The 27,517-nt window shown below is 41.8% G+C and overlaps 4 protein-coding genes across 9 annotated transcripts; 2 read left to right on the top strand and 2 right to left on the bottom strand.

Annotated features, from left to right (window-relative positions):
• Positions 1-3,991, bottom strand: LOC140544005 (uncharacterized). 3 transcript variants are annotated; one of them, XM_072667352.1, is made up of 7 exons: positions 3,465-3,991; positions 3,239-3,337; positions 2,624-2,683; positions 2,382-2,490; positions 1,879-2,120; positions 1,462-1,648; positions 1-936 (listed from the first exon to the last, which is right to left on the bottom strand). In XM_072667352.1, exons 1-7 carry the CDS (start codon positions 3,549-3,551, stop codon positions 740-742), a joined length of 981 nt encoding a protein of 326 aa, XP_072523453.1. In that variant the 5' UTR covers positions 3,552-3,991; the 3' UTR covers positions 1-739. The 3 variants fall into 3 exon arrangements, with proteins under 3 accessions (XP_072523453.1, XP_072523454.1, XP_072523455.1); XM_072667353.1 differs by having other exon boundaries at positions 2,382-2,487; XM_072667354.1 differs by having other exon boundaries at positions 3,239-3,372; positions 3,465-3,535.
• A 3,935-nt stretch (positions 3,992-7,926) lies between these two features.
• nfe2l1b (nfe2 like bZIP transcription factor 1b) lies at positions 7,927-15,610 on the top strand. Of its 3 annotated transcripts, none has more exons than XM_072667541.1 (6): positions 7,927-8,122; positions 8,927-9,775; positions 10,675-10,899; positions 11,382-11,471; positions 11,626-11,784; positions 11,862-15,610. In XM_072667541.1, the coding sequence occupies exons 2-6, from the start codon at positions 9,224-9,226 to the stop codon at positions 13,236-13,238; spliced, it is 2,403 nt and encodes an 800-aa protein (XP_072523642.1). In that variant the 5' UTR covers positions 7,927-8,122; positions 8,927-9,223; the 3' UTR covers positions 13,239-15,610. The 3 variants fall into 3 exon arrangements, with proteins under 3 accessions (XP_072523642.1, XP_072523644.1, XP_072523645.1); XM_072667543.1 differs by lacking the exon at positions 7,927-8,122 and adding an exon at positions 8,586-8,703; XM_072667544.1 differs by lacking the exon at positions 7,927-8,122 and adding an exon at positions 8,586-8,745.
• Positions 15,611-16,092: 482 nt separating this feature from the next.
• Positions 16,093-22,015, bottom strand: cbx1b (chromobox homolog 1b (HP1 beta homolog Drosophila)). Of its 2 annotated transcripts, none has more exons than XM_072667654.1 (6): positions 21,622-22,015; positions 20,544-20,613; positions 19,579-19,753; positions 19,240-19,399; positions 19,029-19,123; positions 16,093-18,863 (listed from the first exon to the last, which is right to left on the bottom strand). In XM_072667654.1, exons 2-6 carry the CDS (start codon positions 20,590-20,592, stop codon positions 18,719-18,721), a joined length of 624 nt encoding a protein of 207 aa, XP_072523755.1. In that variant the 5' UTR covers positions 20,593-20,613; positions 21,622-22,015; the 3' UTR covers positions 16,093-18,718. The 2 variants fall into 2 exon arrangements, with proteins under 2 accessions (XP_072523755.1, XP_072523756.1); XM_072667655.1 differs by lacking the exon at positions 21,622-22,015 and adding an exon at positions 21,324-21,557.
• Positions 21,058-27,474, top strand: phkg2 (phosphorylase kinase, gamma 2 (testis)). Its single transcript, XM_072667651.1, has 10 exons — positions 21,058-22,252; positions 22,971-23,073; positions 23,486-23,661; positions 23,774-23,828; positions 24,422-24,487; positions 24,772-24,935; positions 25,024-25,114; positions 25,348-25,501; positions 26,156-26,281; positions 26,444-27,474. Exons 2-10 carry the CDS (start codon positions 22,982-22,984, stop codon positions 26,687-26,689), a joined length of 1,170 nt encoding a protein of 389 aa, XP_072523752.1. The 5' UTR covers positions 21,058-22,252; positions 22,971-22,981; the 3' UTR covers positions 26,690-27,474.
• Positions 27,475-27,517: the final 43 nt, after the last annotated feature.

Here is a 27,517-nt window from a genome sequence, read left to right as displayed (position 1 = left end):
TTGGCTTGCTTTTCAATGATTTAATAACAAAAGAATACATACATAAAGCTACGTTTGAGTCATAGGGACCATAATAGAGTAAGAAATACATTTAAAATACAAGGAAAATAATGTTCACACCTTCTGACATTGTGCAGTGTAGCAACTGCATATCTGTTAAATACAAAACATAAAAAAAAGTTTACAGTTAAAGTTTACAGACTCACATTGTAATTTCTAATCCTATTGACTGTGCTCTTAGGAGACCTTGGTGAATGCAACATCTGAACTCGATTTCATTTTTTTAATTTGCATTTTGACATCAATACTGTCACAACGATCAGCATCCAAACAACTATTGCAAGTGATCGTGACTTTCTTAAGAACAACCCAAACATAACTGGAGATAAATATATTATTTATAGTTGCTGTCACACAAAAAAAGAACTTTGTATCTCCATTTCTGACATTATTGACTTGACATAATTTGAATCTGTTGTTCATTACATTGTGTCAAGATTACATCATGAATGGACCAATAGAAATGGTCCAAAATGATATTGGAAATTAGAAATAAAGGTTTTCTCATCCTCCTGTAAAGTTGTCATTTCGGAAACACAAGGTTTTTGTGTGACGGCAAGAATTATACATATATCATCTCTTATCAATTTTGTATGAGTCAAGAACCTTTGATCTCCTGACCATATTTAACACTGAATTAGGCTATCTCATCAGACGACACACAACTGTTGACTACTAATCAAACATTTGACTTTTGTCCAATCAATTCCAAGTGAGGAGCACTCGATCTTGGGCCAGGCAGATTCAGAGCTCTAGATTCTGGGCCGGAGAGTGGAGGCTTTTTCCTCAATCGTTTCGCCTCATTTTGTAGTTTCTGACGGATGTAGCCCTTAATCTCTGCGTCAGTCTTCCCAGGAAAGAAATACTGGACAGTTCCTGTAAGAGATTATTACATAGATAACACGCCATGAATAGCAAACCTGCATAATCTAAATGATGATCTACTGAATAGTGTTTCTGAGCTTCCACAGAGGAGAATCTTTCAACGTTTTCATCTAAATACAGTCAAAATGCCAAACTTCTCCAGTTTTATTTATTTAACTTCAAAAAGGATGGCTCACTGGCACTTCAATTCTCAGAGTGGCAGTGCTTACCTAGCATTAGGTCGACCTTCCACATCCTACCAAATACTACATGTTCAAGGTCAGCATGGCCAACTCAGCTATTTTAGCCACGCACAGTTATTTTTATAATCGTAATCCAGTGGTCATCAACCTACCTCATGGAGTTCTACCTTTCTGCACCTTGCAACCACACCTCATTTACCTTACAGGCAGGTCCGGTGGGGTCCATTAGGATTGGAGCTAAGTCTGCATGAAGATGATCTCCAGGAGCAGCATGGTTGATGAGCACTGTTCTAAGCAGTGTATAAGCAGTGAGGCAAACAGTGAGGATTCTTACTCAGGATGGCCTGGACCTCTTCAGTGGGCAGGGCAGGTTTGGGCTGACCTCTCTTGTTGTATACAACACCGGAGATGGAGTGAGACGCCAGGCAGTCTCTTTCATAAAGTCCACGGAGTAGATCATTGGTCAGCTTCTGGGCAGTGGTTCCTGTGTTACATCTCTCCAAAAGTTCAGGAGTGATAAACTGAAATAAAGCAATGTATAAATAAAATATAAATAAATAAATAATGTTTTAATGAACTGTACAACACCAAAAATGTCCAGTCTTCCAAATATACCAAATGACATATTTGGTGTCCAGAACTTTTGCAGTAGATTTTGGGTCACCATGATATTGACGTGTGTGACACTGGCTGTTATAACCATTAAGGCTACATTAGCTTCGGTAAAAATAAATGTGAATAAATGCACTACCTCTGAGAAGAGCTCGTCCCTGTGGGAGGTCTCATTAGGTTTCTGTGTCACAGTCTCCTGCTTGACCCACTGCCCATTCAGAACAGTTGGGGCACACAGCATAGTTGGCATCAAAGCATCCATTTCCACAGGCACTCTCACTGGGCTGGGGGAGACGGCGAGAGAGGGCTTCTTATCCCCATTAGGCCACATCTGGGTCTTCTCGATCAGGGCCTCAAGGTTTTTGGCCAGCTTTCCGCATGCTGGTGTTGAAAAATCCAACAAGAAAGCAAATCATTCCAGACATTTTATATTGCAGATGAAATGTTGCTTTACAGCCTGCAATGTTCAGTTCTGGTTTTGCAGACCCAGAGTCATCTTAAGTCATTTCAAAGGCGAAAGACCATCGAAAACGACTATTTGATTCTGACCTCCTCTGCACTTAAAACATACGGTATGTTGTGAAACATACAAAAAAATCACAAACCACTTCACACATCCAAAAACACAGCCATGTGACTCACCTGTAAGGCACCGAAGTTGCTCCTTCAAGCTCTCCATTTCTCTCTGCATGCATAGGACCATGGCAATTAGCTCCATCTTCGAATAAGACTGCAAATAGTCGGCCTCCTGCTACACACACACACACACACACACACACACACACACACACACACACACACACAGCAGAGGGCTGTCAGTCAGGGGCTGCAGATCCTGAGAAGGTCGAGTGCTGAGCGCACCTGTGCTGCAGGTTTCATCTCACCTCGGAAGTGGAGTGAGTGTCGCTGAAGTTGTCTGCAGGAGAGCAGTCGAACTCGTAAGCCTGTCAGAACAAGGCAAACACTGAAATCAAAAAAAGACAAGACCTGCAGAATGCAAGAGCCTCACAAGAAGACAGGGCATCTAGTACTGAAACTTTCTAAAGTAACTTCCTAAAATCATAGCCCTGCTTGGTCCGACCATAGCAAAGCAGTTAAAAGATCGTCTAAAAGCTTTTTGTTTTATGTGTTTTAGTGAAGATGTCTGCCGGGCTGTTGATGGTTTGCTGTGTACTTGATGTACACCATGCTTTACCCTATTGTTCTCCATTAGCACGCAGGCATGGCTGCCTGCCCTGCCTCACACCACTGCTGCTGGAGATTGCTGCGATTGCTTTCACTGGGGTTTACACGGGTGCAAGAAAAGTACAAGAGCGAACAATAAATACTCCATAAGAGACCACAGTTCTGCCTGGGCTCGCCTACAGACCCCTCAAGCCTCATAGAAAGTGCGGTCTCAGTCCGTACATTTCAATTGGCCAGATTACTCCCCAAATACAAACCAGCAGCAAACACCAATATTAGTTTAAAAGAAAAAAGAAAAAGAAAAAAGCTCAAACCCTCATGTCCAACTTCTGGCGAGCCGTGGCTGATGATGGATTCTCCTCTGCTCGCTCTTTGGCAGGATACATTTGTTTTCTTCGTTTCTGCAGCCCGTGCTGTTGGACAGTCGATTGGTGTGATTCTAATTATTCTTTTGAGAGCAAATTATTCCAAATAACAGCAACAAACCGAAAGAAGAGCGGCCATAAAAGACGCTCAGAAAACGTCTTCATCATATCTTACATGGAATTCGTCCGCTTTTTGTTCTTCTTCCTCGTCCTCTTCATTTTCGTAGTCAGGAATTCGCTTGGCTTTTGTTTTCCTTCTCATTTCTCTCCCATTATTTTATTTGCGCTCAGAGAAACTGTGCCCCCTCTGCATGATGCACAAAGCTCCCTCAGCGAATCGTAAAAAAAAAAAAATTAAAAAAAAAAAAAAAACACACACACAGCAAGCCCCGTTTTCTCCTTAGGGTTTCACACTCGGTAATGACACGGTTCCTGAGGAGAAAACTATGTGTGTCCTCGATTTTTCTACTTTAGTTGGAGCACTTGGCTGCTCAGAGAGACGGCGCTCAGCTCACGCGGAGGAGAAATCACAGGGCACGCGCTGGAGCAAATGCACCGTAGCGTAACGTGGCACAGGCTCGGCTCCATCTCTTTAAAGAGCTCTGATGAGATCCTCAGCGATCAACAGGACGTGGACGTGATCTTACCCTCCGCAGGCTCGGCAAAACCGCTCGCCCAGCTTTAAAGTGCCAGTGGCGCCCGTTTCTACACGGATTCCCCCCCCCTGTTTTCTATCCCGGGGTATCCGTGTTAGGGTGCACTTCTACCTGCAGCTTGGGGAAGTTAGATTCGCCAGAAACGTGAACTCAAAAGCCTTCAGGGCGTCGACAGAAATGATTAGTGGCCCACGCAGGCCCACTCACACACCCTGAGTTTCCACGGGATCCCTCTGCATGCCCTGTACTGGTGTATTCTAGTTAACTGCTTCAGCCCATTAAACCGACTTGCACTGTGATCACTGCATGGTGTCGTGTACTCGAATCTCAGTTTGTAGTCTTGTTCGGCAAGCAGGTTGTTCCACATGCCCAAGGCCTTTGAAGAATCATTGAACTTAAAAGTACTCCAGGGTATTTTCAGGGGTATGCCCAGGGACGTTCTGGGCATGATTTGTTTCATTTTTACACTTTGTTTCCTTTCAGTTCATTAGCCTGCCATGAACTTCCACATGCACATCATTGAGACAGATGAGACAGGCCCACTCTCACACCCTGAGCTTCCACAGGATCGCTCTGCATGCCTTTTACACTGTGTTTTAAGTGAGACTATTATAGCTTCAACTGCTTCAACCCATTAAATCGACTTGCACAGCGATCAGGGTATGGTGTCATGTACTCTAATCTCAGTTTGTAGGCTATTTCAGCATGCAGGTTATTCCACACGTTCAAGGCCTTGTCAAGTACCAGTCGATCTATTCACTGTTTACAAAATGGTGAATATCTTTAGGGGAACGCCCAGTGACATCTTGGGTGTGTTATTAAAATGTTAACACATTTCATTAGCTTGCCACACACTTGTAATGTAATGGAGACAGATGACACCTACCAACTTTTGAAGAAGAGAGCCTGACGGAAGTAGTTGATATGAATTTACCGTACTTTCACTGTTGCTTGCATGGTATCCTATCTTGCAAATTGGGCTGTTAATACGTAACTGCCTATGTTATTTCCCCATTCACACACAGTCTAATCTTCTTTTTCTTTTCTCTCCCTGTTTTTTTGTTCATATTTGTCTATCCACATGCTTTTTTTAGGTGTTTTTAGACTTGTAATACTGTTTCACCGTCTATATTTACTCTGATAAAGACTTCTCGACTTTGACACAGATATTTCTCCCATGGGGAGGGTGTTCTCAATCTGGCCAATTGTTGTCAAAGGTATTTCATCAAGGAAATAATTCATTCTTATGTCATTTAAAAGTTGTTTTCTGGGATCTTTTGGGCCTTTAGGTGTTTCCGAGCTCACCAGTGTGTTTGTTCTGTTTAAGACTGTAGCAAACAGGCTCAAACTCACTGTTATTGCTGCCTCTGGTGGGTTTTGTTTGGATTTTTAGCGTAAGACTCTTTGGACTTTATATTGAGAGCAAACAGATCCAGATACCATATTTGAAATCAACTCTAGACCTTTACGGTAAAACAATAGGGGAATGACATACATTTAACTTTGTAGCTTTTGGCTGAATTGTATTACATAGGTAGGCAAATATAGCATTAGGACCCTTACTGGTGTAGTGTGCTATCCCAGCCGGGGACTCGAATCCTAGTCTGCCACAAGGAAAGCGTTTGTTTTGTTTACAAACCACTATCTGCACTATAATTATTCAACCCCCATTGCAAAATAGGTTTTTTAGCATTTTACAAACTCATGGGCTATATTGGTTGAATAAGGTGTGCTTGAGATAAAACACATCAAATACCTGTACTGGCTGGGGGTTTGTTGACATAAGTCTTGTGATTTTGTTCTGTGGAGTGATGAAACAAAACTACTCATGCTTTGCTTTATCTGGCTCTGGAAATCTGCAGTGTGGGGAGGGCATTTAATGATGGATTTTATCAAGTATCAGGGAAGTGTAGAAGAAAACGTCATGCCTTCTGTGAGAAAACTGAAGCTTGGGTGTCATTGGGCCTTTCAACAGGACAATGATCCCAAGCATACTTCAGAGTCCACCGAGGCTTGGTTTCAGAAGAAGTCCTGGAAGATTCTGGAGTGGTCGTCACAGTCACCTGACTTGAACCCCATCGAAAATACTTGGTGGGATTTGAAAAAGGTGGTTGCAGCAGCAAATCCAATAATATTAGTGAACCCAAGGCTGTTGTCCATGAGGAATGGGCTAAGACTCCTCAGGAATGCTGCCAGATGCTGGTGTCTGGCTTTGCACCATGTTTACAGCAGGCCATAACAGCAGAAGATGCACTACTATGTACTAAAGGCACTTTTCATGAAGGAGTTGAATAATTCTGAGACTTCAGTAGTTATTGAAAGTCTCATTGAGTGTTGACCATGATGTTCTTTAAACTCCTTTATGAAAAAACAACACCTTTATTGATGCCCAAATATTTATGGACTTGTGTATGTGTGTATGTATGAAGCTTGTAGGGGCACAAAGCATGTCCAATGAGGTATAGAACTGTAAAAAAAAATAATAAAAGGTTTGGGACCACTGGGACCAGTATTAATGGAAACTTAAATTAAGTGCATGCTAGCCTCCAGATCTAAACCTATTTTATCTATGTGACCTTCAGCAAAGCCTACAGTGATCCTGATCAGAAAGTGTTTGCTGTTTAATGTTATATCCACATGATGACTTTTTCTTTTTAATGCACTAGACATGAATGAATAAAGAAATGTGCTTCTTAGAAGAAAGAAAAGGACCATGGCCAAACACAATCACGCTAATTCTGTTTTCCCGGAAATTCAGTTGTTAACAGATGTCCTTGGAAGAGGGAGATATTTCTGTGAAATGTTGTGAAGCAGATACGGAGATAACCTTAGGCAAGTCTGATGTCTGTGGTGCAGCAGATCATCCATGGTCTCATACCGGATTATAGCTCAAACCTCAGTGATGCCACAGCTCTGGGCAACTCAGCTTTTAAAGATCTTAAATGGGAGTTCTTGTGAAAGTGATCAGTGCTCCCTTCTTTTAGTTCAACACCTTTTTCTAAATGTGAAACAATGGCAATAACATTTAATCACTCACAGTGTTTCATGTATTTACAGTGGTGTTTTGTTGAGCTTCTTTTGCACTCTTGTACACCAACCCATCAGTGCCATCTGGTGGCAGCTATTCTAGAAGCACACTATAGATCAGTAACAGGGCAGGTCATATTTTCGCTTCACGTAAGACAAATCATTGGTTAATCAATCAAGTTCGTATTAAACCACATAAAAGAGCAAGAAAACAAGAGTGCAGGTGGATACAGCACTGGTTTTACTAACAATGTAATAAAGGGCCACTCATAAGAACACTCGTTAGCTATTGCTCACTCAGGTAAGGCCTGAGTCTGTAAATAAAGAATAAATTAAATAAATAAATAAATAAAATAAATAAAAAAAAGTAAATAAATTTTTTTTAGCAAGGTTTTGAAAAGTAATGACTGACCGAAGTCACTATTTACACCACAGTATTCGCAAACATTTACAATTTTGATATAAACATGGATTTGGTTTATGCATTTATGCTTTTCATGCAATAATATTCATTAATTGGACCAAATTATAAGCAATAAATAAACAGTAAACAAGTTGAAATGTTTAAAACTAGTTTATTGTAGTGTAGAAAAACGCTCCATATTTTAAAATTGTTTATAAATTTTAAAATATGGATTTTAATATAAATTTTGCTAATATTTTTAATAGTTGTTTATAATTAGGTTTGGAAATGTTTTATTTTAGTAGATCATTCTGAAACGCGCATCTCATAGAGTTTTGGATTGATAACTTCTTTCAATTAAAAATAAATAAATAAACAAAGCTTTAAAATGAAGTTAAGGGAAGACCCTCTCCCACGTGTAATAATTCGACAGCTACAGGAGAAGAGTGTTTTGTCAGGAGGGGCGGACACGGTGTTTGTGTATTTTTCCTGATTAATGATCTCACTCAGACCTGCGCCCTGGAATATTCTACGCATGCGCTCTACTCAAACGTGCTCCTCCAGCAGGGAACTTGTCGGCGAGGGGGGAAATTTTGCAAGTCATGGTGGGCCATCTAAGACGAGTGGACTATGACAACATTGGGAAAATCTGTGGACAATAAGTTTCTTTTTTACAGAAGTGATTGACGAACGCTGCCAGTGATTGACGTCCAGGCTCTGACATCTTTTAATGAGTGAAGTGTTCCAGTAAGTATGAGAGAGGAGGCAGGCGCGGCATCCGTTAGCCGGTTAGCCTCACAGACGGAGAGCTGTCTGAGCAGCTAGCTAGGCTAGGTGCTGTCAAAAAGCGAGCGCGTGATTGATAGCAGGGCGATGTTATATGAGCATTTCTCTGCTTTGTCTGAATTAGAATAAGCGTTGTCTGTGAGTGTGGTCGGGTCTGCACGTAATCGACACACTAATGTTTATGATAGTTGAAGTTGTTTTCATTTATTCAGCGGCCCCGGTAGAATGCCCTTTGTAAAGCCCGCCTCCGGTGCGATTCTATTGGCTGAGGGGTGAGGCCGACGCTGGCGTGGCTGCTCTGATTGGTCCGTGGGAACCTCCAGAACCAATCAGTCACCGCTGCGCCACTTGTTGCTAACGTTGTTGCCGAGTCCTCTTAGCGGAAGTGAGTGAAAGAGCGCTTCCTGGATGTTGGGCAAAATAAATCGTGCCTTGTGATTTTTTTTTTTTTTTGGAAAGAGTGAAGAGGCTCGTGGGTAGCGGCCATTGAGCAGGAAGCGATGTGTAACTTGCTCTTTGTTCATAGCGGACGTGGAAAAGTCGTACGTGTGTTGTTGTGGTTGCTGGTGCTCAGTGGGAGGCTGGTGGGTGTGATGATGAGGGTCGCGTTAACGCCGCTAGATTACCAGCCTTCATAACTTCCAGCTAGTGATAATCCTGCCTTCATCTCACACTGCCTCTCTCTTTCTCTCTGACATCAACCCAGTGTGCTAGAGCTGCTGCTGATGTTGGGCTGATCATTGTTTATTATCTCTTACTCTGCAGGTTGGAGGAGCTTCCAGAGTGTGAGAACTACACGGTTCATCCAGGAGTCTGACAGAAACAGAGGATCCATCATTTATTTACCTTTTTATTTTTGTTGCTTTTCTGAAAGCAAGCCAATGCCTCTATAAAAGGTAACAATTTCTGTGTTTTCCTTACATATTCATTCCTCTAATGGAGTCTGCAAAACACTGACTGACACTTCCAGCCAACCGTCATCTGTGTAAGGAGTTTTTTTTTGTTTTTTTTTTCCTTTTTTTTTTTTTTGTACATTTTCAATTTTGTTTCCTTCGCAAAGAAATGCTTTACCTGAAAAAGTACTTCACAGAGGGTCTGATTCAGTTCACTATCCTCCTGAGTCTCATTGGGGTGCGGGTGGACGTGGACACCTACTTAAGCAATCAGCTCCCCCCGCTACGTGAAATTATCCTGGGCCCTAGCTCAGCCTACACACAGACGCAGTTCCACAACCTCCGCAACACCCTGGACGGCTATGGCATCCATCCAAAAAGCGTGGACCTGGACCACTTCTTTGCCATCCGCCGGCTGCTGAACCAGGTGCGCTCCCTTGATCACCTGCGGGTGCCCAGCACCGAGCTGAGTGCTTGGCTGGTGCACCGTGACCCAGAGACTGTGGTGTCTGCAACCAGCCAGTCCAGTCCCAGCATTGCCCTGGACAATGGGGGTAGCCTGGAGGACGTGAACAGCCCTGAAGCCTCGGCCATGAGAGGGGCCGGCAGTGCTTCTGAGTCAACGTACAGCCTTAGTGGAGAGGACAGTTTGGGTGCAGTGGCACCTGAGAACAGCCAGGAGCAAGCAGACAGAGAGGGGGGTGATGATCTGTCTAAAGAGGTACAGTATTTATTCAGTAATAGTTGTCTAAATCATAGTTGGCATGATATTTGTCAGTGTTCTCCCTTTCTGATATCACGTAGATGAGCTACAGAACAGTGCTCTTAATCTAATCTAGCTGCATTTTGACAATGGCTTGACAGGGTGTGGCTACTGTTGTCTCCCACTGTGAAGGAAATAAGTTTACAGCTGATACAGAATTTTGTGTATTAACCTAACTCAGGATTTGAATATGCTGAATATGGTTCACAATATTTCTTACAGTTTTGATGATGGTGAAATGCAGTGCAGTGTATCTGTATGATATGAGACTGAAACTCTGAATTATTGCTATGAGAAACATAATGTGTGCAAAATAAAACTTTTTTAGAAGTAGACTGGAACAGTTCTGCTCTCATTTTGAAACCTCACAGAGGTAATTGTTTTATATAGGCTGATGCAGCTGTGAAGTATCGTAGTGTAGGGCTTTAAGGTTAGGATGAATAAAATTTATGCAGTAGAGCGTCAAAACCAGCAGTCAAATTCAATCACTATTGTTTGGAGAATTCTATCATTTCAAATAGCAGACAAATGAATATGATAACAACATGGGTCATTTTAATGTCAAACGCCAGCTGTAATTTTTCATTTGGCTTGTCCTTCACAGGAAGGTCACATGCCTGTCAATTGACCTTACAATATGGTTGTGAGGCCCTGTGGGAACACAAAATCTACATCTCAGAGCAACTGCTTATTGAGCAGTGGTAGAGTTACTGAACTGTGGACATACCACATCTGTTTTCAGAGTTTAGGCTGAATTGCTGTATAACATGTTTTGGTGTCTGTTGGGATTTGTACAATGGCTTCCTTTTAACAGGAAGCTTTTTCTTTACGCAGTCTGTGATGTATATTTTCTGTAGGACATAGACCTTATAGATATCCTTTGGAGGCAAGATATTGACCTCGGGGCTGGGCGGGAAGTGTTTAACTACAGCAGCAGACAGAAGGATGGTGAGGCAGATAAACCCAGTGAGGAGAATGAGGAGGCAGGTGTGCGAGAGAACTGGAGAAATGGAATCAATCTGCAGGAGGGTCAGAGTCTGACTATTGTGGATGGAGAGACTGGAGAAAGCATACCTGAGCAGGTAACATCTGCTGAAAGTTCAGTCATTGACTCTGTGCCAGTTATACGACATAGATGATGATGATTACCAGTGTTGGTGGTGTTATAATAATCATTTTTATTATAACTGCTATTAATAGTAGTGGTGGTAGTAGTAATGACAGCAGTTATGGTATGTGTTAAGTTGGCCCAAGCTAGATTGAAGCCGCCTTCTCTGTGAGACCATGCATAAGTTACATCAGACTCAGTATTGATAAATGTGGGATGTGAGGGGTTGTAAATGTCTGCAGGCCTAAATAGTGCATATACAGATGCTTAGCTTCATCTAATGCTGTATTTTTTGCTCTGTACTGTGATTGGTGCTGTGATTAGTGTGACAGTCTTAGGTGTTTTTGGTGGAAGGCATTGCAGTGTTAATAGACTGTGTGGTATAACTGTGTAATGTTACCTTGTTTGTGCATTGACCTCTCTTGTTATCTTTTTTTTTTTTCCTTTTTCCACCAGCTCTCTAGCCTTGGTGCACAGACTTCAATGTCCCTGCAGGAATGCTTGAGACTTCTGGAGGCCACCTTTCCTTTTGGAGAGGAATCAGAGGTACCGGTTTCATCAGATGCAAAATCAGACTTATTTGATCAGTCCTCAAGGTGTTACCAGTTATGGCTGGAGTTTCTTAAATCAACTTTTTTATTTTATTATTTTTTTATGAGAAGGTGATGTCTTAATTTTTTGCTTGTCCATTTTCCATTAGTTCCAGGCTACAGATGCTGCCTCTCCGTTGAGAAGTCCAACTGAAGATGTTCCTTCAACATCTCAGGGCCTTCCGTTGCCAGACCCTCTACCCCAATCTGATGTACCTTTGGACCTGGAACAGCAATGGCAGGACATTATGGCTATCATGGAATTGCAGGTTTGTACTGTCTGCACACATTTGTCAGACGCGTAAGGCTAAACTACCGTAATTCCTCTCCATTTTTCCATTTCCAGGACATGGAGGTGAATAACACAACAGAGAACAGCACCCTTAACAACAACCCAAATACCACTGGCCCTAATACCACTGAATCAAGCACAATGGCAAGTTTTGGTCTTTCACGATCCAGTCTTATTAACCAGGATGTGAGCCTCCACCAAGCCTCCCTCCCAAGCTGCAGCCAGGACCTCCCCTCTCTTTTCAATCCAGAACTAGATTCGTCGGCGGGGCAGCAGCCTCCCCTGCTTAGGCTTGCCACCAGCAATTCATCTAATGTTAACTCAACATTTGGTGGCACTAACCTTACCGGGCTCTTCTTGCCACCGCTCCTTAACAGCACCAACAACCTAACTTCCACCCCAGTGTTGCCTGACCCCTTTACAAGTCTCTTAGAGGAGTCCATGCTGGATGAAATTAGTCTACTAGACCTTGCCATGGAAGAAGGATTCAGCCAGGCCCAGGCCTCTCAGCTGGAAGATGAGCTTGACTCGGACTCGGGTCTGTCTTTAGACTCTGGCCACAGCCCGGTTTCCCCCAGCAACTCTGAGACATCCTGTTCCTCAGCTGCCTCAACCTCCTCCACCTCTGCCACTTTCTCAGAGGAAGGAGCAGTAGGCTACAGTACAGATTCAGAAGCAGCCACAGCTGAGGCAGAGGAGGGAGCTGTTGGAGGCTACCAGCCAGAGTACAGCAAGCTGTGCCGCATGAGCTACCAAGATCCCTCTCTTTTCCAGAGCTTACCACAGATGGAGAGCATTAATCACAACCACACCTACAATCTACCACTGGCATCGTCATACCCTGAGCATTCTCAGTTGCTTGGATCCTGCAGTAAAAAGGGCAGAGACAAGCAACTGCAGCAAACAAAGCTCCAGCCACCACGAGAGTTTATTGACAAGCAGTCTAGTCGCGATGAACGTCGAGCTAGGGCTATGAAAATCCCTTTTTCCAATGAGAAAATTGTAAACCTTCCTGTTGAGGAATTCAACGAGCTTCTGTCAAAGCACCATCTCAGCGAGGCCCAACTGTCCCTCATTCGTGACATCCGCAGGCGTGGGAAAAATAAAATGGCTGCACAGAACTGCCGTAAACGTAAGCTGGATACCATCATCAACCTGGAAAAAGGTGTGCAGGATCTGCGGCGCGACAAGGCACGACTGCTGAAGGATAAGGTGGAGTACCTGCGTTGTATCAGACAGATGAAGCAGAAGGTGGAGAGCCTTTCTCAGGAAGTATTGAGCCAGCTGCGGGATGAAGAAGGTAGACCTTACCCTGCCAGAGAGTACTCCCTGCAGTATGGTGCTGATGGCAGTGTTCTGATCATGCCTCGCAGCATGGCTTCAGAGGAAGACCGCAAGCCCGACAAGAAACAGAAGGACAAAAAGAAGTGAGAAGCTTGACCTGCTTCGTTCTTTTGTTGCAAAAGGCCCCACCACCAAAAAAAAAGATTTTTAAAAGGTGGAAGAAAATGTCCTTTTTTCTTTGAGAAGATTCTAGCAAGGAAAAGAAAATTGCACTGTCGGTTGCTGTTCCTGCATTAGGTTTTCTTCTTTTTTCTTTCTTTGGTTCAGAAGTTTTCTCCAGAAAACAAATTTGAAGAAGTGCTTTTTAAGTACTGATTATTTATTGTTTTACTTGGAATATGAACAGAATGAACAAAGGATAGGATGGGGTGGATTGATTTGAATCTAAAGAGAGGGAAAGCGGCAAACTGCCACTGTGGAGGACATTGACCGAGATACTTAAAGAAGTAAATAAATTGAGGAATCGGCCTTAATTTCAGCCACGGTCCCGGAAACCAAATGGAATGCGGGCTTGCTGATGATCAACTTGGGAAGATCATTAGAATCTTTAGCATTGGCCTGTGGTGTGTGAGCATACCCCGGTGGTAGAGGTGTGGTGTTAAAGAAGAAGGCACTTCTTGAGAAAGAAGGTGGAGGAAAGCTCGTAAGTTGGAACCTGAATGTTTGAGGTGTTGTAACCAAAGGCAAAGAGAAGCATGCCAATACTAACCAAAGGTGGTGTTGTGCATTTTCAGTGGTTCCCAATTCTGTCATGGTGGTTCTGTCTTGGCGTACCCAAACCAAGGTTTTTTCAATTCCACATACAGAAAAAAAACAACCCCAAAAAAACAACAAAATTCACTGGACGGTTATTACATGAAACTCAACATGGCTTTCCATGGATATTATGCCAATTGCCGTGGAACTGGGAAAGTGGGGAGTGATAAAGAATGAATCTGACTTGATTCTTGAGGCCGGACTGAAAGTTTGGGATACAGAGTAAATACTGAGTAAGGATGCACACTGCATTACTAATAAATTCTGTGCTCTGCTCAATGCTGTAAATCATCTCTGTAGCTTGGCTGTAAGCTCTCGGTCTTTAGCAGTCCTTCTTCCTCTGCAGGTTTTAGGGCGGGAATGCCCTCCTTGCAGCCTTTCATGGTTATTCTCCCATGTGCATAAACTGTTGAATAAGCTGCGGGGCACGTAGGCCTGAATTCAAACATGTTGCTCCTGAATTCTGTCGAGTGTTTCACTTGCTTTTTAAACCACTGGGTAATGTCCATCCTGGGAAAAGAAAAAAAATCTGTACAGATTTCAGCTGAACTTCCAGCTTAAATCATCTGCTTTTTCATTTCTGGCTCATTACTGGACTGCTGTGTTGCTAAAGCAACTGGCGCTAGCTACACAACATGTTCTTTCTGTTGCGGTGGTTACTTCTTGAAGAACGATTTCTTTTTTCTTCTGGATGCTTATGTTGTTTGATTATGACACAGGACAATGAACAAGATGCTCATCATCTGGAATATAGAGATAGCTGCAGGATTAGTTCACATCATGTAGAGCACAGTTCTGTAGTAGCTGCGTCAAACAATTCGACCGAACCGATGTCATGTGTATGTGTGAGGTGAATTCTTGTCATTATTTTTTTCGTCAGCATATATTTTCCGTTTCCATGCTCGACTCCCCTGTGTTAAATCATTGCGTTCAGAACACTACAATCCTCTCCTGTTGATTGGAGAACTGAAAGCTGCTTAGCATGTACCTCAATCAAACTGGATCATGCTTAAATGCAGCACAAAAGATGCTTTTGAACTATCCAGGAGACCGACCTGCTTCTGAAATATTAGCTCTCTTAAAGGGGAGTGCGGAGCTTCAGCGGTAATATGAATGCTTAACCTTCAGCATCATCGGAATAGGTGCATCCTCATAGTTCATTCTCTCCTACTGGTTTCCATTGCTCACATCTACACTGAGCACATAGCCATGCAGCACTGTCTCTGTCTGGTTTGGTGCAAAGTGCAATATGCAAGGGAGAAAAAGTCATCTTGTCTCTAAAATTGACCAAAAAGAGACAACCTTTAGGATTATTAATAGGGTTGAAGTAGATAAAACTGGGGTGGGGGTGGGGGAATTGCATTATTTAAAAAAAAAAATGGAGAAAAAAAAGAAAAGGAAAAAAAAGATCAGGCATGGTGATCATGCTTCAGATACTTAGGTGACAGATATGTACTTACAGTTCCTGGTCTTATGCTAACACTACTTGTCGTCATGCACTTTTTTATGTCTTGTTTGTTTTGTAAATATGTTTTTGTGTTGATTTTACGAATATTTTGTCCTGTGTTTTACCAGGCCTTCTTTACCCTGCTTTCATTTCCACTCCCCTTTTTTCCCCTTTTAGTTTTTTATTTTGAAATATTTACTGGCAATCTGGAATTGTTCTTTTGTTCATTAATAAACTTTTATTTTTATTTTCAACAGTGATCTGTTGCCTTGTGGTTATTACGGTTTAGGGAAAAGTGTGTTCGGTTTCTTAAAGCAACATTATGTAGCAATTTTACCTAAGTCACGTTTGTGCCAGTCGGCATGGTTCATTCACCTCTGATGTCAATTCTGTATCTTTCAGCTTGTTAGCAAAGGCATGTGCACAGCAGTCCATTAGGGGAGACCAACATGTGATCTGTTTTTACACCAGTAGCGTCAAAGTAAATTAAGCTCCCTGGTTGTTGGAGGAGCCCAGTAGCAATAAATGCCAAATCTAGTATAATCTAGTATAGTTTTAAGGAATTCCATCAATTTCCAAAATTCCTGTACAATTTAATCAATATGACTAAGACAAGCAGAGTGTTTTAGTTGTGAAATAATGCAGACACCACAAGCAGAGATGCGATGTCTACAACTTAAAAATACTGACCATTTATTTATTTATCAGACGAAATAACCAATTAACCTGACCTATGTCTTCCAAGGTTTTACAATGTTTATTACAGTGAAATAGTGAGTATTTGAAATATTGTAAAACAATGCTTCAGGCATCAGGCAACACGTGACCATTTTTTGTGTAATAACCTTCTGTGAGAGAGCTTTTAGAAGGATTAAAAGCTTTAGACATCTGGTCCCTGTCACCATCACTGTGAGCACTTCTGATTTTCCTGGTTTCTCTAGAATGGAGCATTTCACACAGTACTACTTAAAATTACTTTGATCACACCTCAACATGACAATTTACAATTGTGAGTTTTCTGCATGAATTTTCTATGAGGACATTGGGTTCAGTGATCAGTTAGATGAAGCTGAGAAGCTGAAAAATGATTAGAAAGGATATAAAGGATTAACTTGTGCTAATAAAAATAAAGAAAACAAGAAATACATCAATCCTATGTTTATTAAACTAACACAAGGTGGTAGTGGTTTTGCTTTAAAAAAATCCTAGGTAACAGTAATTACATAATTCATAGAACTGGCACATACACAACTAAGACTGAATAAAGTAACTAAACATTTACTTCAAACTTAAAAACACTGCTACTACATTTTACTACATGATATTGTAATAAACCAAGAATATAAAAGTAATGCACCAACCTGTAACATGTAATGCAATGTCCAGATATATTTACAGTGTTGTCCAGACAAATGGGCTCATTCAATGATAGCACCTATACTGTGACCATAACAATGATATTTATGTTTTCAAATTCAAAGCTATGTTTGCTGGTAAGAGTGAACATTCTAATAAAGAGCATCTCGTACAAACCATTTACCACAGGACTCTTGGTCTCGCTACAAGCCGTTGTCCACATACTCTTTATCTTCAATGGCCTTTCTGGATTTGCTTGTGCATTTACAGACCTGCTTTTTTTGGCAAATGTATAAAGTTTAAATGTGTTCTTCATAATCTTAGATAAGGCAGTATATTCAAATCAGGTAAATGCACTCAAAATCTGGGAACATGTTAAATTAAGCATTTCTGAAACTGTAATCTACACAGAGTCTAGAACACACTGTGTGGAAAGCAAAGCAGTAAAGCATTGGCCCTGGACACATGGTCATTTAACTACCTTCTATTAGATACATCTACAATCAACGCAGAGAAACAGCAGTAGTCTACTAAAAGTATTTAGCTACAGTACCATGCAGTGCCATGACTGAAATATACAGTGTCATGCAAATGTTTGGGCACTCTTGGTCAGAATTTCTGGTGCTGCAAATAGTTTGATGAGAAGATTTCCAACTTTTACCCAGGCCAGACGCTAAAGTGCATGATCAGTACTTAGTAAAACCACTCTGGCAAGTATCACAGCTTGTTTCTTTTGTAGCCAGCTAAGGGTCTTTATGTTCTGGTTTGGGGTTTTTGACCATTTTATTCTTGCAAAAGGCTTCTTGGGCTGTCTTGCTGCACTGCCCTTTTCTTCTGAGGTCTATCAGAATTTTTTTATGATGTTTGGGTCAGTAGACTGTGAGGACCAGGGCAAAACCTTCAGCTCTTTAGGTAGTCTATTGTGGATTTTGAAGTGTGTTTAGGACCATTATCCTGCTGTAGAAGCCATTCTGGTGAAAATTCTATATTCTATATTTCTATATATATTTGTGATAAATATATATCGCAGAAACAAAGAAAATTGCAGCCCAAGCAACAACACAGGGCAAGCATAATTGAGCAATCAGGACATGTGTTCTTTTCATAATACTTCACACCCATTTTCCTCCAAACCTTTGCTCGTTGTAGACAACGATATATAAAAAGATTTGTGGGCAGCCGTTATTGTAATAGAGAAGCCCATAGCTACTTATTGTTGCTTTGACGTGGTTTGATGGGTCTTGAGATCAATCTTCTTCATGCTTAACCATTCATTTTGACCAGGGGTGGGTGCACACAATTTTGCATGCCACTGTACACTGAGCTGCTAGTTTATCAGGTACACCTACCTTGTATTTACACTTTTATGAATTTTAGGATACACTTTGTAACACTGGGTACACTAAGTAACCCCACAGATACTGTGTCTGAACACCTTTAGGTGTAATCTTCTAATCTTCTTCCAAGCACAGTTAGTTAGTTATATATTTTTTATCAAAGCCACACTTGGCTGGATGTTGTGCAGTGACATTAGGATGTTTATGAACCCCAGCAACACTGCAGTGTCTGATGCACTTGTGCCAGTGCAGTATACCCTGATGAGACCGCTATGCCAGGAATGGTCTAAGGGGTAGTGGTTTTACTTAAAAGAAACTCCAGGTTTACATAATTCAAAGAACTGGCACTAACACAACTTAGACATATATTAAAACTTCCAATCATGGATGGAGTAGAGAGGGGTTGGTAAACCATGCAGCAACAGATGGGCTAAAATCATTAACTGTAAACACATATGTTAGATGTACATGATATGAAAATGGCAACTTGGCATACCAGAACCTATGTAAATTACAGTTACCGTTGCTTGAGATGCTGGGACTGTCAGCGGCATTTCCACATAACCTTATGAACCTTCTTTTACTGCCATTTCTTTTTGAAAATAAAAATTGGGGTGCACATTTCAATGACCGCCGTTTACAGTAAGAACTCCCAATAGCTCCTCGTTCGCCTAGTTTTTCTCATCCTTCTTCTCTTCCTCGTCAGTGGGGTAAGAATGCCAGGTGAGGCGTTCCTCATAGAAAGAAATGACCACTTGTGGGCACTTCACATTCGCCTCCTTGGCTGGTACAAGATCCGCCTCATCAGAGTTCTTCCTGTGAATGGAGAACAGAAAAAGACAAAGGTAGACAGATATTTCCTTACAAGCTACCTCATCTGAGATAACTATATTTCTCAGTGACACTGCACAGGGATTGGACACTGTACTCCAACACCTGAACTGAACCAGTGTGAAACCAGGCATCCAGTTCCATACACACCATTTCATCAGGAACATGAGTTCTCCGCTTGAGTCTGTAGCACCAATAATCCTCTCAGGATCCAACCCACGAGCAAAGCCTCTGAGTTTCTCAGGCTAAATTAGGGGAATTGCAAGTAGGACATGATTTAGCTGAGTTAGGCTCTGCTAAAAAAACGGCTTCCTCTGATGAAAATGGAGACATAAACTTTTCTGTTCATCAGAATCCTTACCTCATCCTTGCGTTTTTTAGACTGGCTCTCCTTTCCGTCTCCATCTGCGTCGGACCGTCGTTTGCCGCCAGACTCGCTGGCGTTTCTCTGGGACTGCAGGTATTCTGCGATTAGATCTGGGCAGTCCAAGTTTTCTTCTGGCTCCCAGGTGTTGTCTTCGCTGAAGATGCATTCATACAGAGCAGATATCAACCATCATTATAAGTTTAATACAGCTTTGTAAAAACAAATGCATTAGAAGTGGCAAATGGTTTGATGGCAAAACTGAAGTCCTGACTCAATGAGATATAATGTACAGTCAGTGTGACTTCAGCAGTGCATTACTGAATGTGCACCCACTCTGTGAAGCCCTTCCACTTCAGGAGATACTCCACTCTTCCCTTCACAACACGTCGGTCCAGGACTTTCTCCACAACATACTCCTCCTCTTCTTCCTCTACTACCTCTTCCACTTTCTTTTTATTTTGTTTCTTTCCTCCTGTTGGCTGCTTTGCTTCAGTTTGAGGGGGAGGAGCTGTGAGCAGTGGGAAAGAAGAATGAACATGATCATGTACATTGCCTCAACTTTCCTGGGTAATTTTATATATATATATATATATATATATATATATATATATATGCCTATTTTTTCTTTTTTTTTTACTTATTTCTAAAATCAATAAGAATGCGGTTGTGCAAACGTATGTCCAATGTACAACCATATGTCTAAATGTGTGTAGACTCCTGCTCCTGTTTCTTCCAAAAGCCAAAAGCAATGGTATTAATAGGGGGTTAAAGGTATCCCTTCTTTGCTGTAGTAACTACCTGCACTCTTCTATGAGGCCTTTACACTACACGTTGGAAGATTGCAGACAGGACATTGAGAATGTCCTTGTATTTAATCACAAGAGCATTACACCACTCTGAACTCTAACTTATCCCAAAGGTATTGGATGGTGTTTCATCAGTCCAGGGATTACAGTTCCTCTGCTCCACAGCTTCATGCTCCTCTAGTTGATGCTTGGCATCACTAGTAAGGAGGTCATGTCCTCTTGACTTTTTGACTCTATGTTAGAAATACTTTGGGAGGTTTATAATGGTGTGTAATCATGTTCTCTATTGTTGAGTTATTTTACTATGTCGTTTGTCGTAACAACATACTCAATATACTTTGCACCCCTGCGAACCCCGGCTCCAGAGCGTCCCATTCTATTGGAAGATCTTTTCCTTGGGCTAGTTGCTTGTGCTGTATTAGAAGAGGTGTCTACAAACTATTGGACATTCAGTCCATATCATGCATTGCAAGCTTGCATAAAAAAACAAACCTTCTGTCACTGCAGGAGTCTCGACAGGGGTCTCTGTAATCTGGCTCATATTTCCCAAGGGTCTTAACACCTGGAAACATACGAGAATGTGGTGAAGAGCAATGGTACCAAACTGCAGTCCTGGAGGGCCACAGCACAACAGCATTAGAGCTTTCCCTGATTTGACACAGCTCATCAGGTTGCAATTAAGCCTTACTGTAGCACCAGACCCTTACAAAGAGAGGGTTATTTAGTAAAGTCAATGAGTGGTTCTATATAGAACCTATACAACCCAAAGAACCATGTGAATATTTGCTACTTTACGTGGTTAGGTGGTTCTTGATGTATATGATCATTTCTTTCCAGGGAAAACACTGTAGTTTGAAGTGGCCTTCCAGTGCCCGGATTTGACACATCAGATACAAACAACCCTTCAGACTCTAGATTACCAGCTGTGCTCATGGAGGTGTGTCTTAATGCAGTCTTAAACTCCACGACAAGTCTTAACACATCTAACTAAATGAAATAAGTGTTAGGAGATGGAACTGGAGAAAAAGCTGGCCTGGGCAGGTTCTTTGAGGGTCGAGACTGATACCTGCAACCCACAAACTGCTGCGTATTCATGAACTTCTTGTGTGCAAAATCTGGAATGCACATCTGGACGCGCGCTCTACGGCACATGCAGAAACGCATTACGCAGAGAAATGAGCACTACAGCCTGTTTGCGTAGGCTTCAATGATACGTGAAATGCCTGTTTTACGTGGTATGAATGAGGATGGATGGGGAGCGAAACGCTGTACTTATTTTTGTGGAATTCAATACATCTTCCGCCATGTTGATTCCTCTTCTGCAATGTAACGTTTCTTAAACCTCGTGGTGAATGGACAGTATGTGTCTGGCATGCAGGAGTCATACGGTGCAGGTTACACCCCAGCCACTGTACATGCTCCACAGACGGGTAACGTGCAAACCAATAGCTTGATGGTAGAGACGCAAATCAGCAGCGGTAACGGCACCGGCAGCAGCAGCAGGAGGAGGAGGAGGAGGAGGAGGAAGACGCCGCACGTAGAGAAAAAACAAACATCACAAAACACTTACTTGTAGCTAGCTCGCGTGTAAAACGACGCTGCAGTGACATATATTTGGGTCCAGCTTCAATCACAGCTGTAACTGACCGCGAACGGCTCGACTGGGGCAAATGCTGTTTTGGGGGCTACAATGTGGATCAATTACAGAGGCAGCAACATGGTCGGCTAGTTCAGCCTCAGCAGCCCTGCAGCTCAGCGCAGGCGTTCTGTGACTCTGCCTTCAACAACAACAAGTACTGTCGAGCTAAGAGAGGATTAACTGTGGGAATATGGGCGCAAATTAACATATTCGCCTGCTTTCTGTTCGGTTTTCTGCAAATGGAAGAACTATGGAGTAAATTTTTTGGTCACCAAGCAAATATCTAGCACTTTTCTCCGCTCCGTTCCGGTAGATGGCAGAATCGAGCTTTAGTGGGAATTCAGAGCCACAGGCGAGTGATCGCCCAGCAGAAGTTAGCTAAGGCTGTGGTGTTTGTTTACTCTTTAGGTTCTGAATTTCATCCTCGTGGAAAACCGTGCTGTCAAGGTCATGAAAACTTCCACCTCGCCATTAAACCGCCGTTTTCAGTCGGACATCTGAATATACTGTCGTGGCAAATGACAGTGAAGTCCTTCTGAATCGAAAAACCGCACGAAGTGAGGTGAGTTGACGTTAGTTTTGCTGTTCGGGGACATCCAGCTGCTCTTCAAAATAAAGTGAATACTCCTGTAACTTACAGACAACATAGGGTATTATCCGTAAGGCAAGGCAGTACTTCACGTAAGGACTGTGCGGTGTGGCGCTGGTGAGTCCTATGAGGCTGCCTCTTCAACATGTTGAAGAGTCGTTAGCTGAGCTGTCTATAGGCTTCAGAAGTTGCTTAATCATGATTGAGCAATCAGCTTCCTTCAATGCAGCGAGTGCACGTATATGATGCCCAGAGGCACGTAGCTAGAAGTCAAGATAGTGTGATGAATACACATGAATACAGATTAGGTGCTGAGGAATGGCGTTTCTCAACTTCACGTAAATAGTGATGTGTAAGAGGTTAGAGTTACTCAGTTCACTCAGGCTACTCGAGTTACTTGTCCACTCGAATAAACGTCAGATAGATGTAGCTATATCATAATACCGCCTTGCTTCAAGTAGCTACTGCCCACGTAGTGCTAGCTATATAATAAGGAAAGTGGGCTGGTCTTCTTCATTCCTCCAACGACGGTGTACTGCTTTGAGATTGCTCACACCTCTCTGACGTTTGAGGTTTATCATTTTATTTTTAGACCACAAAAAAATTAAAAATCGAGCTTTTACTTTGTAATTTTGTTTGTTAATTAATTTATTTATTTATTTATTTATTTATTTATTTATTTATTTTGGAGGCACTGCCATCATGACTCGAGATGTGCTTGGAGATGAACTACCTGACTGGGTCGGTGCAAAGGAGTTCCATCAAAAATATGAGCCCAAGGAGGTCATTGGCAGGTAGGTACTTACCATAGACTTGTCCTACTTTCTTGTGTTCATTTAATTCTATTTAATTCAGGTTGGATGTAACGAGGAACATATTCAGTCTTGGTGTCATTTTTAATTCAAGTATTTGATGTGTTACAAATGTCTACAGAACTTGAGAACTTACAGGATGAGCCCAGATATCTAGTTTTGCTTCTTGACTGTGATTTTCACATAAGGCATCCAAAGAGAGAGAGAGAGAGAGAGAGACTCTAGGAAAGGTGGAGGGGCTCAGGAATGTAATACTGCATCGCTGATCCTGTTCAGAACATTACAATTGTTTTAGACATTGTATTAAAACTGTTCCAACCTTAATGCAAAGCACTATTTCATTTGAAGTTTGGCACAATGGTGTTCTTGACGTGAACCATTTATCCATGTGCAGAGGCGTGAGCAGTGTGGTGCGCAGGTGTGTACACAAACACACGGGTCAGGAATTAGCAGTAAAGGTGATCGAGATCACAGCAGAAAAAATGACTGACCAGCAGTTGGAAGAAGTGAAGAGCTCCACTCTGAAAGAGATCCATGTCCTCAACGTGTTAAAAGGGCACCCGTCAATCAGTGAGTCAGAAAACTTGTGCATTGTAACTTTTGGCCATTTGACTGGTGTTGTGCTCATGTTATGTTTTTAGTTATTACTCAAAAACAACCATTTTCTTTACTCTGTTTCCAGTCACACTTGTTGATTCCTACGAGTCAGCAACATTCATCTTTTTGGTTTTTGACCTGTAAGTAATTAACAGTTAATACACTATATGTACAGATGTATTCAGTGCTCCCATTGCTGACACAGGCATTTAGTTGTACATGCACAGCTTGTTTATTCATCATAGAAAAGCATTTCCAATATAACTAGATGCTCTGGAGAAACTACGCATGAGTGGTATATATATTTAGCCCCGCAGCACTGGGCAATGGAGCAGTGGAACTGACTTCTCCAGAGTGCTGGAGTCCCAGCCAATATATCTAAGTGGCAGTCGTACATTTTCAGTATGTGACTTTACTAATGCTCTCATTGCTGAATGCTGTCAAATCCTCACAGCAATGTTCCACAATCTAGTGTAAGGCCTTTGCAGAATAGTAGAGGCTGTTACTGTAGCAGAGAGACAAACTCCCTGTTATTACTCTTGATTTCAAAAGCAACCCTGGAGGAGCAGGTGTCTACTAACCTTTGGACATATAGTGTGTCATCTCATCATTTCTTGGTTTCTTGAGTAATGGAACAGCATAAGATATTCCATGCAATATGCCTTTTTTGGCAATTACATTTTTGGCATGCTGCCATACCAAGGTTTTTATTTCTACTTAATTTTCACCACAGCATGAGAAGAGGAGAGCTGTTTGATTACTTGACAGAAAAGGTCACTCTTAGTGAAAAGGAGACCAGGTGAGTATTTATACAAACAAACTTATGTACTTCTTATAACGGGTGGGCAACAGGGGCCGGAGTCCAGCACAGTTTGCTGATTTCCCTGCTCTAACAGACCTATTAAACAAGGCAATTAACAGATTAGTTGATTCAGGTGTGTTTGAGCAGGAAGAGCACAAATCTGTGTAGAACTCCATCCCTCCAGAACCATAATTAAACGCTCTGTATACACAAAAGGCTGCTCCACGTCAAACAGAAATAAGAATAATGCACTATTCCTGATTCCTGCATCATGTTTTAAGGTGTATGATGCGTACTCTTCTGGAAGCCGTCCAATATCTCCATTCCCTTAACATTGTACACCGGGACCTCAAACCTGAGAATGTTCTTCTGGATGACCAGGGACACATAAAACTTTCAGACTTTGGTTTTTCGGTGCAGCTGCGGCCTGGAGAAAAGCTGAGAGGTGAATGGTTGATAAAAAAAAGACAACATAGTATATCTGTTCTTTTCTTGAATGAAACTACATTCAGACTTTTCGTCTTTTGTGTTAGAGTTGTGTGGAACTCCAGGCTATCTTGCACCAGAGATTCTGAAATGTTCAATGGATGAAACACATGAAGGATATGGGAAAGAGGTTGACCTGTAAGTCCCAGTGTAAAATTGTCCAAAAGAAAACAAAAAACAAACACACCCACAGGTGCTTTCTGCACATATAATGATTAGATCATAAGAGAACAAATATTCTTGCACATTTTGACATAAGTTTGCTGTTGAAAGAATTAAATAAACACATCCACTTATTTTACTGTAAAAGTCCTTGTTTATAATCATAGTGGGTTCCTAGTTTGCACTTAGTAACTCCAGATTTTCGCCAGGTGGGCTTGTGGTGTGATCCTGTTTACACTTCTTGCTGGATCCCCACCCTTCTGGCACCGTAAACAGCTGCTGATGCTAAGAATTATAATGGAGGGTCGTTATCAGTTCAGCTCTCCAGAGTGGGACGACCGATCTGATACGGTCAAAGACCTGGTAAGATTCTTTGTTTATAATAAGCATGATCTAAAATAGATACTAATTAAGTTTTAGATATTATGGTTATGTTCTTTTTATTGTTTTTCTCCACATATTTCATTCTACGTTTTCCAGATACCCACACTGTTTAAACTCCAGATGTTCGGTCTGATAGTGTGATATGGGCTTGCGTACAGCTTCTTGATACCCCCATAGGAATGAATGACATTGAAATGTTTTGGCAGCCTTTAAATGTAATGTACAACAGCAACACCCGAGACACCATAGCAACTGCCTAGTAACCACCTAACAACACCTTAGCAATCACTTGGCAACATCATGGAAAAAGCCTGAAATACCACAGCAATCACCTATCCACAGTGTAGCATCTATTTAGTAACCACCTAGCAACACCATAGCGACCACCTTGGATACCATAGTAACCACCTAGCAACACCATTGCAACCACCCGGGATGCCATAGCAACTACTTAGCAACATCATAGCAACCAGCTCCCAACACCATTGAGATGACCTGGAATACCATGGCAACCACTTAGCATCAGCCTACCCACTGTGCAACCAGTAGTCGACTAAAAACAGGTTCTAGTTTTAAAAGATATCATTTTTAAAAGTATGTTTTGGTATGTTCGCTCACTGCTGCTAATTTTAGATCTCAAGGCTTTTGGTGGTGGATCCTACACTTCGTCTCACTGCTGAGCAAGCCTTAGCTCATCCCTTCTTCCGCCAGTATCAAAAAGAGGAGGTACGACTCTTCAGTCCCAGAAAGACATTCCGGGTGAGTCTATCCTGCACTAATAAAGATCTGTTAAAGCTAGCTTCATTTTTTCATTCTTCAAATGATCATTTTAAGATGAAACTATTTACATCTAAAGTTTAGTTCTCAGAAGAAGTGTAACTGAGTTGGTTACATTTATCACTGTATATTTTCTGTCACCAGGTCCTAATCTTGACTGTATTGGGCTGTATCCGTATGTACTGCCACTACCACCGAGCCAGGCCCCTGACCCGAGAGGTGCTTGCTAGAGACCCTTACTCATTACGGGCTGTGCGCAAACTTATTGACGGCTGTGCTTTCCGCATATATGGACACTGGGTGAAGAAAGGGGAACAACAGAACCGGGCTGCTCTTTTCCAGAACACCACTAAAATCATTCTTCTTGGTCTGGAGGACCTTGAGAACTAGATGTTTTTTGTTTTTGTTTTTTTTTTTCTTTTCTAAAGATACTTCACAGTTGTCCATTAAGCGTTCTAACACAGTTCAGGGACTATAGGTATTCATCCGTCCAGAGGCGCACAAACCAGATTTAAGCATATTTATTCATGATTACTGTTTCATTAACACTGAGAGGTGCTATATTCAGTCAATGTTACATATGTCAAGTAATCTGACCTCACTTTTACCGTCTCGCTATACTATGATCAGGTTGTTCTTGAATGTATGAACGGACCTACTAGGTAGCAGGTTAAAAGAACTGCATTTATAAAATATAAAAATGTCTTCTGCAGATTGGGGAAGACTTCTGGGTGGGTTGTTGGTGATTGTAACTCTGCTTCCATTCCAGCAGACCGGCGGCTATTACTATGTGTGATATAACCTTGCTGAATTCGAACACTTGAAGTGTCCTGCTCATTGTTCAAGTGCATTACCAGAGGTTTATTGACAGGCTCATTTGTAGGTGTTGTAGGTGACCAGGTTACGAATGATGGGTGACTACTGTGGAGGATGTCTTGGTTTAGTCTTTGTTGACGTCAACGGTAATCTTAGCTCTTAACATACTCTGTGACTGCAGCAGTCGCATCTTCCTGATAAGAAACAATGTATGTTTGCATTCCTGATCACTGTCAGATGATTTCTTTTAATATATTTAACCACTTGTTTCTTTTCATCTGTGACCAAACGGCATGTTTTTATGACAGTACTGTACTGAGTTTGACTAAAAAGCAAATATATTACTATATTATTATTTACTAGTTTTGCTGTTGTCTGTTTTTATTTTCCAACTTTTCAAAC

Source organism: Salminus brasiliensis, chromosome 22 (genome assembly GCF_030463535.1).
Source record: "Salminus brasiliensis chromosome 22, fSalBra1.hap2, whole genome shotgun sequence".
Taxonomy (NCBI): domain Eukaryota; kingdom Metazoa; phylum Chordata; class Actinopteri; order Characiformes; family Bryconidae; genus Salminus; species Salminus brasiliensis.
The sequence above is the reverse complement of the archived record's forward strand: the minus strand, read 5'-3'. Positions and strand labels throughout refer to the sequence as shown.

Coding starts and splice junctions, on each gene's coding strand:
- LOC140544005 (XM_072667352.1), bottom strand. CDS start 3,551: ATGAGAAGGAAAACAAAAGCCAAGCGAATTCCTGACTACGAAAATGAA. Junction 2,121..2,381: donor GCAACTTCGGTGCCTTACAG/GTGAGTCACATG, acceptor TTTCAACACCAG/CATGCGGAAAGCTGGCCAAA. Junction 1,649..1,878: donor GGGACGAGCTCTTCTCAGAG/GTAGTGCATTTA, acceptor GCTTTATTTCAG/TTTATCACTCCTGAACTTTT.
- nfe2l1b (XM_072667541.1), top strand. CDS start 9,224: ATGCTTTACCTGAAAAAGTACTTCACAGAGGGTCTGATTCAGTTCACT. Junction 10,900..11,381: donor GAGAAAGCATACCTGAGCAG/GTAACATCTGCT, acceptor TTTTTCCACCAG/CTCTCTAGCCTTGGTGCACA. Junction 11,472..11,625: donor CTTTTGGAGAGGAATCAGAG/GTACCGGTTTCA, acceptor ATTTTCCATTAG/TTCCAGGCTACAGATGCTGC.
- cbx1b (XM_072667654.1), bottom strand. CDS start 20,592: ATGAGCCAGATTACAGAGACCCCTGTCGAGACTCCTGCAGTGACAGAA. Junction 19,124..19,239: donor CTAAAAAACGCAAGGATGAG/GTAAGGATTCTG, acceptor CCCCTAATTTAG/CCTGAGAAACTCAGAGGCTT. Junction 18,864..19,028: donor CTCATGTTCCTGATGAAATG/GTGTGTATGGAA, acceptor CTCCATTCACAG/GAAGAACTCTGATGAGGCGG.
- phkg2 (XM_072667651.1), top strand. CDS start 22,982: ATGACTCGAGATGTGCTTGGAGATGAACTACCTGACTGGGTCGGTGCA. Junction 23,074..23,485: donor CCCAAGGAGGTCATTGGCAG/GTAGGTACTTAC, acceptor ATCCATGTGCAG/AGGCGTGAGCAGTGTGGTGC. Junction 23,829..24,421: donor ATCTTTTTGGTTTTTGACCT/GTAAGTAATTAA, acceptor TTTTCACCACAG/CATGAGAAGAGGAGAGCTGT.